This window comes from Amblyomma maculatum, chromosome 9 (genome assembly GCF_055883805.1).
Source record: "Amblyomma maculatum isolate TAMU_Amacu chromosome 9, ASM5588380v1, whole genome shotgun sequence".
Taxonomy (NCBI): domain Eukaryota; kingdom Metazoa; phylum Arthropoda; class Arachnida; order Ixodida; family Ixodidae; genus Amblyomma; species Amblyomma maculatum.
The window spans coordinates 29,128,994-29,144,404 of NC_139352.1; the positions used below are offsets into that span (position 1 = coordinate 29,128,994).

The window sequence follows — 15,411 nt, forward strand, 5'->3', positions numbered from 1 at the left end:
ACTAATGCCATAGTCACCTACTGCCTTGTCTCCTGCCTGTTTTTTCCCTACCTTGGCATTGAAGTCGCCCATTAGTACAGTATACTGCGTCTTTACTTTTCGCATTGCCGATTCTACATCTTCATAGAAGCTTTCAACTGCCTGGTCATCATAACTACATGTAGGTGCATAGGCCTGTACAACCTTCAGTTTATACCGTTTATTAAGTCTAATTACGATGCCTGCAACCCTCTCATTAATACTATAGAATTCATCTATATTACCCGCTATATACTTATTGACAAGGAAACCTACTCCTAGTTGTCGCCTTTCTGGTAAACCTCGATAACACAGTACATGCCCATCCTTCAGTACAGTATATGCCTCATTCGGCCTCCTAACCTCACTAAGCCCTATGACATCCCATTTCATGCCCTCTAGTTCCTCTAACAGCACTGCTAAACTAGCTTCACTAGCTAGAGTTCTAGCATTAAACGTTGCCAGGGTCAGTTTCCAATGGCGGCCTGTCCAGCGGAGCCAGGCTTTCTTAGCACCCCCTGCTGCGTCACAGGTCTGACCGCCGCCGTGGTCAGTTGTTCCGCAGCCGCTGGTGACTGAGGGCCGGGGTTTTATGGAGCTTATCATAGGAGGTTGTGGCCAATTACTGCACCAGGGTGGCCAACTCCTGTTCTGGTGAGGGAGTGCGTTGCCGGAGGTGTTCACCGGCATCAGGTCGCACCCCAAACCTGTATATGCAATTCCATCGACACGCGGATTTTTTTTTTTTTCATCCGGTGGAGAATTGCGCGGCACCGGGATTTGAACCCCGGTCCTCTTGCATGCGAGGCGGATGTTCTACCGCTACGCCACCGCTGCCCCTCCTGTGGAAAGATCGACCACAGAGAAATACAGGTGTATAGGGTATACAGGTTTGGAGGCAGCATTTGTCATGGAATAAAAAAAGTAAAAGGGGATTCACTATATGCCATCACACACTCCCATGACTGTGGCAAAGGAAGCTGAATTCGAAGAATCTACAAGGCCTCATTGTACGAGCACTTGATGAGAATCTCACCGTGGTACACAAGGAAGAAGGAGAACGGTGCTGTTGGTTGTCACTGGCGCTGAGCACACATTGGAACTGCGTGAAAGGTTATGGCCTATTATACAGGCATGAACTTATAATAAACACACTCTAAGGAAGGATATGAAAACAAGGAATTGGGAAGCTTTTGGTTTGCGAGCTATGAAAAGTGTGCCCACATGGCGGATGTGGAACCCAGATGTGAGAGTGACAGCATGGAAATGCTGAGCTAATATTTGGTGCTGTTATTACAGGTTGCCTCTTTCTGCTGGTTTCAAAGAGCACCAGTTCTTGACCGCAAAGTGCGGTGCGCATTGCATCTCGTCTCGTGTTAGACATTGCTCAGCTGTCAATTAGTGCATATTGAGCATCCCACATGATAGATTTTTTTGTTGATGTTCTTAGATTTTTTTTTTTTTCCGTTCTCATCTCTAGTCGAGCACATCAGCTTCGACCTCAAGAGTGCGCTTGTTGTCAGAGGGCTTTTGAGCCTGCTTCTGCAGCTTCGAGTATTGTCGGGGCTGCTGTGGTAACAAACCAACTTTTTATTCATGCCAGGCGTTGCACAAGGGCGCTGCTGCTTAATATATTTTTACTTATATCGGAAAGCCTCATTCTGGTGACGGTACTGATAAGCATTTCCCATGGCTGCAGCAATGGCGTCAATTGCCCTTGTTTCTCACGACTCCTTCGTGCAGCCCGCATGGAACGTGCGTCAGGTGGCCCAGAGAATAGTCGGGACCGGATGCTATGGCTGCTGCTGCTGCCACTGCTGGTGGGAGCAGCTGCAGTGATCGGTCTGTCCGTCCTGTGGGCGCGGCGACAAGCGTGGGGCCAACCCAACAAGGCGTTCACCCTGGGGTCACCCCTGCCCGTGGTGAACAAGCCATGGCTGGATCCTGGACCGCCCGGTGTGTATCCTGGAAGCCACCGTCTTGGTCTTGAGAGGGGCTGAATATTAGACCAAGAAAAGCACTTCCCGAAGTGTACAGCTACAGTTTGGCCAATAGTTGGCTAGCTGCTACTGTGGAAGCACGCCATACAGTGATGTAGCAGTGTCAGAGAAGGGACACAAGCTTAGTGGCGCTGAATGCCATGTGATTGCATGTCTCCGTGCTACAGAAGCTCATAGCCAAGTGTTGACGGAAGACGAAAGAGAAGCGATCATGAATGCCACTCTGGTACATGGTCAGTCATCATCTAAGATTTTGGTTGCGTCCGCTGTTATTTGTGTATAGGACTTTGCTCTTAAGGGGGGACACAGCTCTGTGGCCGAAAATCTGTCTAAAAATCTGTTTTTATTTCTTCATTTCTGCGGTCCTGAGACGTTTCCGCAACTATCTCCAAATTTTGGTTGAAAAATATCACCTATTTTGCACATTACAGCATTCCAAAGTTACAAACCTGAACGCCTGGCCCTTTAAATTGAGGTCAAATCACGCCGAGTTTTGATCGGCCGCAGATAGAAAAATACGCTCTCCACTGGCATCATTTTGGTTTTGTTCGAAATATCGTGATTCAGGCTATGTATTCCCATGTCACGATTGTCATCCGTGAGCGAGCACTCAAAGCGGAAAACAAAGGGACAAAATTGCGCGAAACGTGCGTTGGTATTGGGCTCCGAAAGCATGTGACCCAAATGGCCACTTTTGGTTGGCTGCCGACGTCAACTGCTTGCGGCCTGGCGCCATTTTGAAAAGGTCTTGTATTAGGCCTAGCTGGTTTAGAGACATTAATTAGGGTTCGAGCGTCATAATGGCCCAAAAAACGAAGAAAGGTAGAGATGAGAGGCGCGCCGATGACACGGCATCCTGTTATCTGCAATCAGTGATGAAGCACCGATGCTCTGCAGTGGGCCGATTAGGACATAGCCGGTGGTGCTCGGCAGGACAGATAGGAGAGCGAGCGATTTCCTCGAGGTGATTTCTGTCGTGTATGAGTATCGTAATTGTGACGATGCAAAAGAAAAAGTGATACCTGAGCGATGTTCATTGCCGCGACAAATCGAGCACTCGGAAAAGTTAGTGGCGCGGCGGCAGCGGCGATCGCGAAACATCGTCACGCGCGGCACACAGAATCACAAATGTTGTCAGAATAAATTTTCTTCAGATTTGCAGGGGCAATTATCTCGACAGGAAATGGTGCATTCACACCAAAAACCAGTTAAAACTCATTTTATCGAGTTGCTGTTAGCCTCAGTAATTCAAAAATATGTCAAAAACATTTTTTGTCTATTTCTCAAGATGGAATTTTGGATACAGTCACCATTTTGGAGGAGCGATATCTCGGCTTTTATAGCAGCTACCGCTATAGTTCTTTTTTTTTGCCAGAAAGATAAAAATATAAGTTCTGCAGTAACACTGCTTTTTAACCATTGTTTGTTTGTCAAAATTATCAAAATAAATCATTTGTCCCAGTCACCAAAATGAGCTTCTTCTTTTTGTGAGTTTGCAAGCCACAACTTTCTTCTAAATCATCCTAGGATGCTCATTTATGCCTTACTACGAAATTTTATATTAGGAATTATGGATATAGCCAACTATTTTCCGATTTTTTAACTGCTCGTTATAATGAGGTTCCACTTATGACCATTGTACCAGTCTGCGGCAACGGTAGCTTTTCCTTGTGCGTTGGCCAGCCAGGCAAGTCCAGTTGCTTGCCAATTCGGATGCTCATGGGTGGCACTGCACGTTTCTTTCACCTCCTTGTGTATGGGACTTCCATTGGGCTAAAACTGCGCTTGTTAAGTGTCATTCATGCGTTTTGCGCGGATGCCTTTTCACACACAACACAGCAGCTTGTGAGGGGCACTGCACTGCATAGTTGGAGATGTTGGGGTGACCTTTACAGTTTTGGAGCCTTCCTACTGCTGCCAAGCTTTCGTGGAAACATGAAATATAGCCATTGCCACGCTGTTCTGATCTTAAAATCTGCCAAGCAATCTCAAGCCTTTCTCTAATTAAGTTTGCCGTCATGCAAATGCTTCTTTTTAATTTTTTGGGGGCCATTCAGTAATTTGAACTTCAGGTATACAGTCGATGACCGATTTTTCAGACTCTCAATGGACTACAAAAATGTCCGAAAAATCGGGCAGTCCAAAAAAACAAATGTGCCCCAAGAAAGCTCAATTTATTGCTTATTGTTCACTTTGAGGCCGGAAAAAACCATGAATGCTTTTCTGCAGCATGCTCCGCTTCCATGCTAACAGGTCCACCTGTTTATTGCTATATATGTGCGTTTGTGCGTGGCTGGTTGAGATGAGCCCGCGAGCAGGTTGCAGCGACTCTTTTTATTCGTTCTGGCATGCATGCGCATTAGCGACTGCGGCGATAAGCCAGACACCACACCAATCATGACTTTCATAACATCCACTTCTGTCACGGTTAAGCGCTTTCCCTGTTAATGGTCTGTGAAATGTTTTGGAAGGTCTTCTGCATGCCAGGAGACATATTCTGATGTTGAGAAATTTCAATTTTATGAAGTAAACAGCTAATCTTACTGACATTGTTGTATGGAGATTTAACTGCACTCGCTGACTCCTTTGCTACTGCTGCCCTCTAATTTCTGTTATATCATCTTGTCCATACTCATTATCACGCACTCTTAAACTACCGTATTCCTGTGCCGGAGCACTGGTGCTCAAGCCAAGCTTGCTAAGCAGAAAATTGTTCTTTCTATAGGATGCACAAATCTCATATATTTTGCCGGCATTCCTCGGTGGTCCTTCCCAAAAGTTTAGGTTCCTACCATGCTTACAATAAGGGCAGAAACCGAGCGCCCAAGCGACTTGAACGACCCCTTCAATAGCATGCTGGGACGCGAGATTGTGTGTCCGCTAGTGACCGTGCCCAGGGAGAGACTGCCTGAAGAGCCGGCAGCACACCCCCTCTCTTATCCTGATCGCAATTCCTGATCATACTTTTTGCACAGGGTGCGCATGAACTGAGCAAAGCTTTTACCTTAAAAGCCCATACTAACTGTAAGTCTTCTCTAACCGTCCGGTGTCACAGTTCTGTCACTAATTGTGCTCCACAGTAAGTTGGAGTTGACATTCGATCAATATTGAGCCAGTTTTTTGCATCATGACCGTTGAGCTCGTAACCTTGAACTGAATGCCACGAATTCAAGTGCTCCAAGTGGACTGGCTGCATATGTGATACTACTTAGGTTCCCTTTACGTTGTTTTTGTACTCATTTTGCTTTTAATTGTGTTATAATATTTCTGCATAACACCGAAGAAGCTTGCTGCGAGCATTCACTCTGAGAAGTAAAATGCACTTGGTAAAATGGGTACCCTTGTAGTGAGAGAGAGGAGACTCTTTGATAATGATAAAACAGATAAGTAAACTGTAGACTACCCCAGGCACTTCTCTCAAATATGCCTATCTGCTTTGCAAAGCATCGCTTTAAATGAATCCTTTGCATTTGATGCTCTGAAAGGACTCGCATCATGTTGGGTAACTGAGATGACTCTCCACTGTACGCTGTTAGCCTATTAATTGTTTTAGTTACTAGGCTAAGTAATCTGTGCGCGACAGCTGCAGCGAGCACATGCTGTCGGACTTGAGCGCATTCTTATATAATACTTGCTTAGTGAGTATTCACATCTCTACACTGGTATGACTTCTGTGATTTTTTCGTTTAGAAGAATCGAATTGTAGGCTTACAATTGGTTAAATATTCAAATATACTCAGAGAGCTCGCAACAGGATATTTTTCAGCATATCAATAAAATAAGCTAGTCAAAATACTCTACACAGCTGGTAAAAACTACCCAAAGCTAACATGAGCAGTACGCACATGATCATTACAAGGTGCCAACAGCAGTGTAGGTTGTTTCAGTGTCCTGTAAATGTCCGGCAAGGTCAACACAGGAACGGAATCTGTGCCCATCTCTGTAACCATCATAGCCAGTTTAAGCTGTAGCAGCATAAAAGCACTAGTGATCTCTACTATCACTGTGCAGCATAAAATCTGTGTGTTAGCTGTATGCTTGTCATGCCACGTGCATCAGGAAATCTCCTTTCTGCTACTAGTGATCAAGGCAAACTGTCACCGCGTGCCAATTGATAGTGGGGTACAAGAGGTATAATGTTGAGCATGAGGACTGGGCTTGCTGTGTCTGTTTGGCTAAACCGTGCCACTTCTTCCAGTCTATTCGAATAATATGAACGACACCGGACACATGAACCGCACTTTGGTGCTGCACGCATGGACCAATCGTGACAGCATGCCACGTGGTGTTAGTGTGAGCCCAGTTTTCAAAACACCCAGCGAAAGAGAAGCACAGTGTGCCTGACTTGAACTTTTTGTCCACTGACTGAAAGCTATTCAAGAACTCTTCAAAAGCTTGAGACCGTATTCAAATCATTTTGAATGTCTTTGAGCATGGGCAGTATAATTAGTTCTGATAGGAAGATATTCCATTCAGTATTCTACAATTTGGAATACTGACGCGGAAAGGTTAGGCTAATTGGGATGTGTTTATTTGTGCTGGAGCATGCAGTGGTGTATTGTTCACTCGTACCTGGTCTCTTGGTGGCAGAATTACCGGTGTTTGATCTCTTCCCTCTTTATCTCCTCTCCCCTGCCTCTCTTGGTGTGTGCAGTGGTGAAGGTGGTGTACTCGCGTGACGGTGAGGCACACATGGCGGCAGTGTCCCAGCTATGCTCACTGCTCCAGAGCGAGCTGGGCATGCGCGTGGAGTGGGACGAGGCTGCTGCGGGCGCCGCTCACGTGACGCACGACTGGGCTATGGCCATGGCTCAGCTGCCCTGCCCTGTCTTCAATCCTGCAGCCATCCAAGCAGCGGGCAAAAAGGCTCCAGAGATGATCCTGGTACTCGAGTCAGACGGGGCGTTGCTCAAGCATCAGGCGTACCGACAGCACAAGGTGTGCATTTAGAAGAACCTGCGTCTTTGCAACTGGCTGTTTGCGACAACAATACCTGCTCGCATTCGCGTCTGGCCATGCTGAAGAAATTGAGACTTCTGCCAATAAATGATTTCCATAGCGTTGCTCACGCCAAATTTGGTCGGAAAAATCGAAACTTTTGGACACCATACAGTCTGAAATATTTATTGTGAAAAAGCTTTTTGCATCGCGAACTACTTTATATCGAGGTTCACCTATATTGATGGCGTTTTGTCAGGTAACATTCTTTTTAAAATTTAAGAGTTTATGTGCATTCCCATATATTATAGGTAAGGAATTCAGGTAAGAGGATGTCATGATTAGGACAGTCAGTTGCTTTATGCAAATCTAGAATAAGTCAACCATGTGTAAATTATTTTCAATTGATTTTCTCGCGTACAGTGCAGCCCACTTATAACAATATTGAAAAATAAAAAAAAAAGGTCATTATATGTGGACTGCCATAAAAAAAAGCTGTCCAGAGCTCCTGACTTGAAATTTCCAGTTTTGCTGAAAAAAGAAGACACTGGAAAGAAAGTCTGTTTCATGAAACAACGCATTTATTTATGTTTAAACATGCCTCAAGCTCTAGGCGCACCGAAATAGTTTGCAGTAGGCACTTGCTTGCGCGGCAGTTAGTTTCACTACTGCTGCGTGCATTGCGTCCAGCTGCTGTAAGGATACTGGTGGTAGCCCTTTCGCTTGCGTGAAATCTATGAGCTATTTTATCTTGGACGTCGCATTTTGTGTGTTCATCTGTGTAGAAGGTGGGCCAGCGTCCACTTCGTTACTGTCACTGGTGCTCTCGCCATAACACAATGCCACACTCTGTCGTGACGACACATTCTTGGCGTTTGTCTCGACGGTGGCTTTCCCACAGAGCACTGCAGCACTGTCTGCGCTTAGGAATTCCTCCACAGATGTATTTGTTTCGTCCTTTGCAGCTTGCTCCCAAAGTTAGGCGATATCTACATCTTTCACTGTGTCGGCTTTTACATCAGTCGTGACTTCATTCTGGCACACAAAGCTTGCCTTCCTAAAACAGTTCCTTTGGGTGGAGGCCTTAACCTCATACACGATTTTACAAAGGGGTGAAGGGTGCTGCCATATTGGGGAGCTGGGCTGCTATCGTAGCACAGGAAAGTGTTGATGACTTCCCCTGTTAGCAGCCCAGTCAAACCGGTTTCTCCAAGGGTCGCAAGATGGTCTATACCTTGCGCCATAAACGAAGCGCTTGGCCTTCATCATGCTGATCTTCAAGTCGGGGGTCTGTCCGAACGTGGCAGTATGATTAGTAGCTAAAATCAGCCACTTCAGCATACGCCGCCGATACAGAGCCTTGAAATTGCGCCGGCATCCAATGGCTGCAGCTGTGCTGTGGTATTAGGTGGCAAGAACATCGCTCAACCGATGTTAGCTTCGGGCAAACATTGTGAGCTCTGCTATTGTCGAGCAGCAGGGCCACTTTCTGCCCTTGACCTTTGATAACGCCATCAAACACCTGCAGTCATTCCGCAAAAGGTGGCGAGTCATCCTGGCCATCTTAATGCTGCATTAGCGAAACAGGATGTGCGCGTTTCTGAAGTGTGCCAGCTTTTTAGGTTGCCTTATAACGAAGTGCTCGCAATCCATCCATGATGGTGTGCTGCAACATGGTAACCCTCACTGTGCTTTCTGTACGGGTTTTGGACGGCAACAGTTGAAAGAAAATTGCTGCGTCATCATAATTATATATGTCATTTTCCCCATCGTGCTCCAACAAGGAAGGAATCTTTGTTCGCAGCCACCCTCCCTTCGCCTCCGCATCTAACGACGCCGCTTCTCCCACCATGTTTTGTAGACGATGTTGGGCCAATCTTTAAAGCGCTAAATCTAGCCTCCATTATGCTCGAAACTTTTTTCCTAGAAGAGCGAACTTCTTTGGCCAACTGATGGGCACATTTTTCTCACGGGTAGTGAGGAATCATTGGTACAGTGCCTCTTCAGTATCAGTTCCCTAACCCTTTTCTGTTGGTCAGCATGACCGCTGGCTCCAGCCTTCATGATAACAATGCTCCCCATTTTCAAAATCATAGATATCGTAGATTGCGTGAGTCTCTATGAGGCTGTTCCAAAATTTACTGCTTAGTCTCCAGTGACACAGCCCTGTGCTTGGTCGGTGGCACTTTCAAGCTGAAAAAACCGACAGGAACTGGACCGACTGCCTCTGCATACTCTGCTTCCTCGCTTGCTTTCGTACAGGCGCTCAGTGCATGGGGAAGGGCTACCCCTCGCTTTTTTTTACCCTTCTCTCGCTCCACACATGGGCAACGCACAGACACGAGACTTGAGCGACTCAAAGTAACTGGCGCTGTCTTGTGGCGCTAGGGCCAACTCTCGATGCCCTTTCTCTCCGTGTGTATCGTTATCAGCGTGCGTGGAAAAATGGCGAGATTTTGGCAGGCGCATACTCGCATATGTGAAGTTTTCGTCGCATCTCAGCTTTGTTCAAGGGAACTTAGCACTGTGAACATCACGTTCAGCATGGAAAACACTGTCCATAGGGTAAAACTGTTATTGTCATGTCGGATATGCGGTCATGAACATATCGTTGTACATGTTTTCTTTTTCTCATAGCCTCAATGAAAAAGTTGACACTCACACTGTGCCATGTCATGGGGCAATCCCCTGACTAAAGCAGATTTATTAACGGCTTTAAGAGGCACGCTTTTCAAGCACCGGCACTTTCATTCCTCGCAGGACCTGGGCGTGGTGAGTGAGAGCAACATAGACGAGCTGTACCACACCACGTACACGGCGTTGCTGTCGAACCAGGCGCAGGCGCTTGGTGACTATTGCCACATCGTGGTGGCCCGGTTGCCTTACACCACACTGCCCATCCGCCTAGACCTGGTGCCCGAAAAGCGGTACCTGCTGCCAGATCACTTGCACCAACTCCTGGCCAAGCTGCTGCACGCCACGTCCCTACCCAACAGTCGCGCGGACACGGCGCTCAGCTCGGACGCCTGCAGCCGTTTTCACGATGCTCTCGCCAATGCCTGCAATGCCCACGACGAGCGGGGCTTCGCTGCAGACAGCCTCTGTGGAAAGCTTCAAACAATGCTTCAAGAGTCGTAACAAGGCAACGTTACTTTTCTTGGACTAGGTGCTTGCCCTCATGTACGGAGTGACAGAGACACTGACAGTGACCCCCTTGCTATCCTCCTTGCTTTTGCAGTGAAGATCTCTCAGCGTGACGGAATACGGCGTCACTTCGCTTGACAAAACTATTGACTGTGCTTCTTACCCCGGTGTGGCTCAAAAGAGCTGGAGTGAGCCCTTCTTTATGGGCATGTGCTTACGAAGAGAGTGCTGTGAGAATTGATGGCCTGTTTTGAGGGACCAAAGGCTTCGTCAGCCTAGACAAACTGTAGCTATGTACAATAGTGCCTGACATTTGCAGTGTTTTTACTGTGATGATGATTACACATTTAGCGGTAGTTTTCATCTGAGCTGCAGGGCCTGTGCAGTTGCTCTCCTTCTTGTTCACAAATGGTGCCATACGTAGTGTTTATAAGTGCTCAAATATTTGTGAAGTAAGTCTCCTACCACACCATCATTCAAGTGTTTGTTTAATTTTCATTTAGCCATTTGTTGAGCTCTAGATCAAATCCTGGACATGGCAGCTGCTTTTCGGTGGTGGGAAAAGCAATGCACCCGTGTACTATGCGATATTAGTTCACGTTATAAACCCTAGGTGTTCAAAATTTCCAGGGCTGTTGAATACGCCATTTCTCAAAGCCAAAGTTCATTTGTGACGTTAAACCGTGAAAACTAAATTAAACCATTTGTGAAGCATGTGACTCAGCAGTTGTATTTGGTTCTTGTTGCAAACCACTTTCACGTGAGTCATTTCGTTTGCTTGATAACGATTGACATCATTATTTTTCAGTATATGCTTCTGCTCTCATCTACTTGCTTTTATATCATGGTTAAGGCAGATGCTTTTATAAGTAACATTTACTGTTGGCAGTGCTTTGGGAATGCCTCCTAGCTCATATGTACTGTGCGTTTTCCCTAAGGAAATGTTTCATCAGTGTCAAGAAAAGCTCAAGAAACTCTTAGGACTATACAGTGGAATCTCGTTGATACAATTTCTAATGGTAACTGAAAATTCAAATATACTATCCATTAATTATATTATTTGAACCCAGCCCGGAAAGGTTTCGAATGAAGCATTTTTAGCACAGAACACTTATTACCACACTTTGAATATGCTTTTGTCCTGGACTAATAGTTTCTTGATGTCCAGAAGCAAACGTTTATGAAAATGGTTGCAACGAGTGGTGGTTAAATTATACTCGCAGCGGCAAAGAGCATCTAAAACTTGGCAGTCTCCCAACTTAGGTGGAGAGCTCGTTAAAAGAAATACTAGATGTTTTTCATAGCATCTTGGCAGGGTGCCAAGGTGAGTGCCGTTGGCTGTGACAACAAGAGCGTGAAACTGAGGGATCCCCTGCAAAAACGTAAAAAAGATAATTCTCAATGATAAAAGAGTGAAGGGGAAGTTTGCTACACTAGCAACCCCCTCCACCTACACACACACACTCTCTCCCAATACTTTTTTGCTGCCTCTTGAAGGGGATTTGAAGCCATGCAAGTTTTTCATATAATTTTTGGATGGTATTATCTGGACACGCATAAAAGAAACGATCATATTAGCTCTGCGAAAATACATTGCCCTCATAGAGCCTTGGCTGAGATTGAAAAAGATTGTATTATGCTAGAAACTATTAAGTTAGATCGTATCAACAAGATTTTATTCTATGCAGAAAGTGTACACTAGTATGTATATATATTGTTGCCTGGATAGAATATGATTCTGCTAGGCAAATGTACAATATTGGCTATGTGAGCAGCATACATTCTTTCGCTGTTTTCAATGTATGCTAGGTTTCTTTTCTCATTTATTCATGGTGGATCTTGGCTACAAAGTATACATAAAGTTCTCTCACTATTGAGAGGCAACCCAGTGCTGAAACATCCATGTGCCTGTCGGATCTCTCTCTAGTGAAGTGTTATATACTCTGCGACAACTCTTTCCTTGGCAGTGGAGCGGAAGCTATGAAGCTGAAACCTGGTTCCCTTCCTGTGCAGTGGAGTATCCTCTCCGTTTTCAGCTATTGGCTTCCCCTCGAAATGTAGTGCAATAGAACCCCACTGTTACTATGTGTTTGTGAGCCTGCACCGTGCAAGCTGCCATTGAAACCCATGCAACACAGACAGGGCTTTTATGTTGCAGCCATGGTAGCATTCTCATATTCTATATCATGAATGTCACCTCTTAAGAGTGCTTTACTTGAAGCGGGCATTATGACAGCCTACTTTTAGTGTGTGCAGAATGGAAGGAGGACCAACTTGATCTTTGGATTACATTGGCTGTTGGCCGCGATCAAGTTTAGCAGCTTCCGACACATTGCACCCATGCTGAGCAAGTGCTGTTGTGTCAGAATTGTGACATGAGTGCAGTGGACTAACGGTTTGAAAATGAAACTGCAGCACAGAAGAGTGCAGGCAGTGCACCGTACCAGATGCAGTGCTGCTGATTGGCTCCTAACATATTAAGTAGTCATGACAAGGTCAAAAGCAGAAACCGGAAGACTGGTGTTGTACTTCTTTTTATTGGGCTGACCTGCTCTCACAAAAGAATCAAGAAACACGGCGACGTCGATAGCACCAGTCGTGCTCGTCGGTCATCGATCTACGACTGTTGCGTTTGGCAGTGCTCAATTTAAAGCCTGCAAAAGGTCATCTAGACTAACGCACAAAAGATGACCAAACAATCTGGAACATTGTTGAAACGGATGGATATCTCTGCGCATCTTGTGCAACAAAGAAAATCGTAAAGATGTGTCTCGGCACCACTGAGCATGACAGTGATAAGGCTGCGTGCTGGCAGCTTTATCGTAGCACAAATAAAGCATTCAGTGGTTCACGATAGTAGTATTTAAAAAAATGTCAGCTTTTTCCCTGTTAAAAAGCATACCGTAGAAATTGTGTGAAAATAAGCACACTTGCCCAAACTTTGCTCTCATTGCTGCGGCCTCCTTTCCACCAACGGTTGTTCAAATTGATGTAGAGCTGTTTGTGTCTGTGTGTGAATGATGACGAGAGTCTCAAAGCCCTACAAAGTCCAGGGAGGGATGTTCTCCTTACTTATAACTAAAAAAAAGGTCTTCACACGTGGTTTTTGCCTATCTTTCCCAGCTAATACCTTTTGTTTTTGTGTTTCCCATGTAAAACGTAACAGCGGGGTATTTGTTCTGGCAGTATTCATTATTTGAAGCATATTTTGAGCGTAGCTGTCAAGGTTTAATCTCGAAAGCCAAGAAAAAAATTTGCTAGGTTTAGCTCTGTTAAACCTAGTGTGTCGTAAAAGCTTGTGTGTGCATGGTTACTCGGAGTAAAGCTCTTTGTTGTTGCAGCTTGTCTGTCACATATTTAGCTAGGACATGTGCAGCAATAGCCTCGTCTGGGCTTCTCGTTGTCGACTCACCTAATACTACGCTGAAACTTCGGGATCCGTCGACTGTCGGACTGTTTCCTGTAGTCACCGTTAATATCGGTCGCAGTATACGTGCAGACTTCCCACTGCTTCATCCACCGTTCATCTGAAGAAGGAACGTGTGTGTGTGAGAGAGAGGTTGACTGAAGAGATGAAAGAGGAAATTACTGGTGCGGACAAAAGTAAACGGAGCTCGCAATTTTCAAATTTCACGCGCTGCATAATTGAAACTGGCAGTCGTGGTAGGTGAGAACTAGTAGATGCCAGTGCCACTTGGACAAATATTGTTTTCCTATCTCCATTGCAGAAGGGATTTTAATTTGAACGAAAAGTGTACTTCGCTTACTTATGTTTGCACCTGTACATGGGCCTGTGACTGACGTTTCGGCGTTTTCACAACTGTGAGCATGTAGACAGGAGGAAAGGACAGAAGGGAGAAGAGGAACTGAGTAAAACAGATAAAGGTGCACTTGCAGGAATGCCGGCATTCTACAGCAAGGTGTCCAAGCACGTCTTGAAGGAAGCCTAGGAGGGCCCGGAATGCCCGTGAAGACTTGTGGCCACGAGGAAAAAGAGGACCTGAGCTTCGAGAGCAGAGATCCAGTTGCTGGTAGACTGACCAGTGGTGGAGACGCTGGGCATTGAATGCAGGGCACTCATTGAGGAGGTGGCCGATGGTTTTCTTGGTGTGGGAGCTGTAGCCGCATTCTGCTGAGGGCACCAGGCCATTTCTGTGGAGGCGGCTTTGTCCAGGAGCAGCCCACTCGACAGGAGAAGGGATGCCTCCTGCTAGGTGAGGTCCCTGGATAGCAGTGGTTGTGTGTGTGTGGGGGGGGGGGGGGTGCGTCCTGCCACCCTGTGGTCAGGATGGTCCCGCAGCAGCAGGCGCTTGAAGAACCCTCTGGCGACGCCCAATGGCTCACAACGGTATAGTATGAAGTTAGGTCGCCAGGGTATCAACGGCCTCGTTCCCGGGAACTCCAACGTGGCCAGGGATTCAGCCAGTCGACAGCCCCGAGAGGCCAGTTGGTCAAGTCTGATAGCCAGCTTGCGGCTATTAGCAGATGGGAACGCCAGTTCTGGAGGAGTTTGAGGGCGGGCTTGGAATCCATCATGATGGCAGTCGCGCGGACAGTAAGGTTGTCCAGGATGTCGACTGCCAGGTGAATTGCCGCCAGCTGAGCCGTGGTAGAGCTGGCGGCGAAAGGAGCCTGGCCTGTTGCTGGTCTTGAGCGAAGGTTGCCAGGCAAGTAGCAGAAGCTGAAGGGCAGGGACCGAGGAGGATTGACCCATCTGTGTAGACTTTGTAATCGGCCAGGTCCTTTAGGGTGGAAGAGACATTTAGGGTGGCAGAGACGTCTTGCCTGAGGGCCTCTGGTCGGGTATTGTGCTTGCTGCTACGACCCGGGCGAGGTAGAGACCTGGATGAAGTGCCTGAAGTCTGGCTGTATTGAGAGCGGAATCTCGAGAGAACCACGCATAAGTTGCTCCAACTCGTGGGCCGCCAGTCCCATCTTGGAGTGGGGTAGCTATAGGAGCCGCTCGACGAGGAGCGCCCATCCGTGACCAGGTTCCGGCTGGTGAGGTGGACCAAGGGGAGCGCATACTGGCACTGCGCCACTGCTATGGCGTCGAAGAGGCGCAACCCGATTCGTGGGGTGATGCCATTGCCACCGGAGAGGAGCTTCCAGATGGCTCCCTTGACATCTTAGCTTGGCGGCAGAAGTGATGGATAGCGGGCCGCCAGGACAGGTCCCAGTCGATCTGGAGGCCCAGGTAGCGAACGGTCCTGCTCCAGCAAAGTTCGGTATCCGCAATGGAAAGGGCTGTTACCTGGCCTGGCTCCTGGTCGCGTACGTGTTGAGCAGCATGCCTCGGTCTTAGAGGGTG

The 15,411-nt window shown here is 46.8% G+C and overlaps 1 protein-coding gene across 8 annotated transcripts in view; it reads left to right on the top strand.

Moving 5' to 3' along the window:
• LOC146178712 (uncharacterized) overlaps positions 1-12,001 on the top strand; it is a 44,351-nt gene extending 32,350 nt beyond the window's left edge. For all 8 annotated transcript variants that reach the window (XM_084578475.1, XM_084578477.1, XM_084578471.1 and 5 more), the window contains 3 exons: positions 1,762-1,974; positions 6,673-6,956; positions 9,717-12,001. In XM_084578475.1, the coding sequence (XP_084434601.1) occupies positions 1,762-1,974; positions 6,673-6,956; positions 9,717-10,094 (875 nt within the window). In that variant the 3' untranslated portion in view covers positions 10,095-12,001. The remainder of the gene's footprint in view (positions 1-1,761; positions 1,975-6,672; positions 6,957-9,716) is intronic.
• Positions 12,002-15,411: the final 3,410 nt, after the last annotated feature.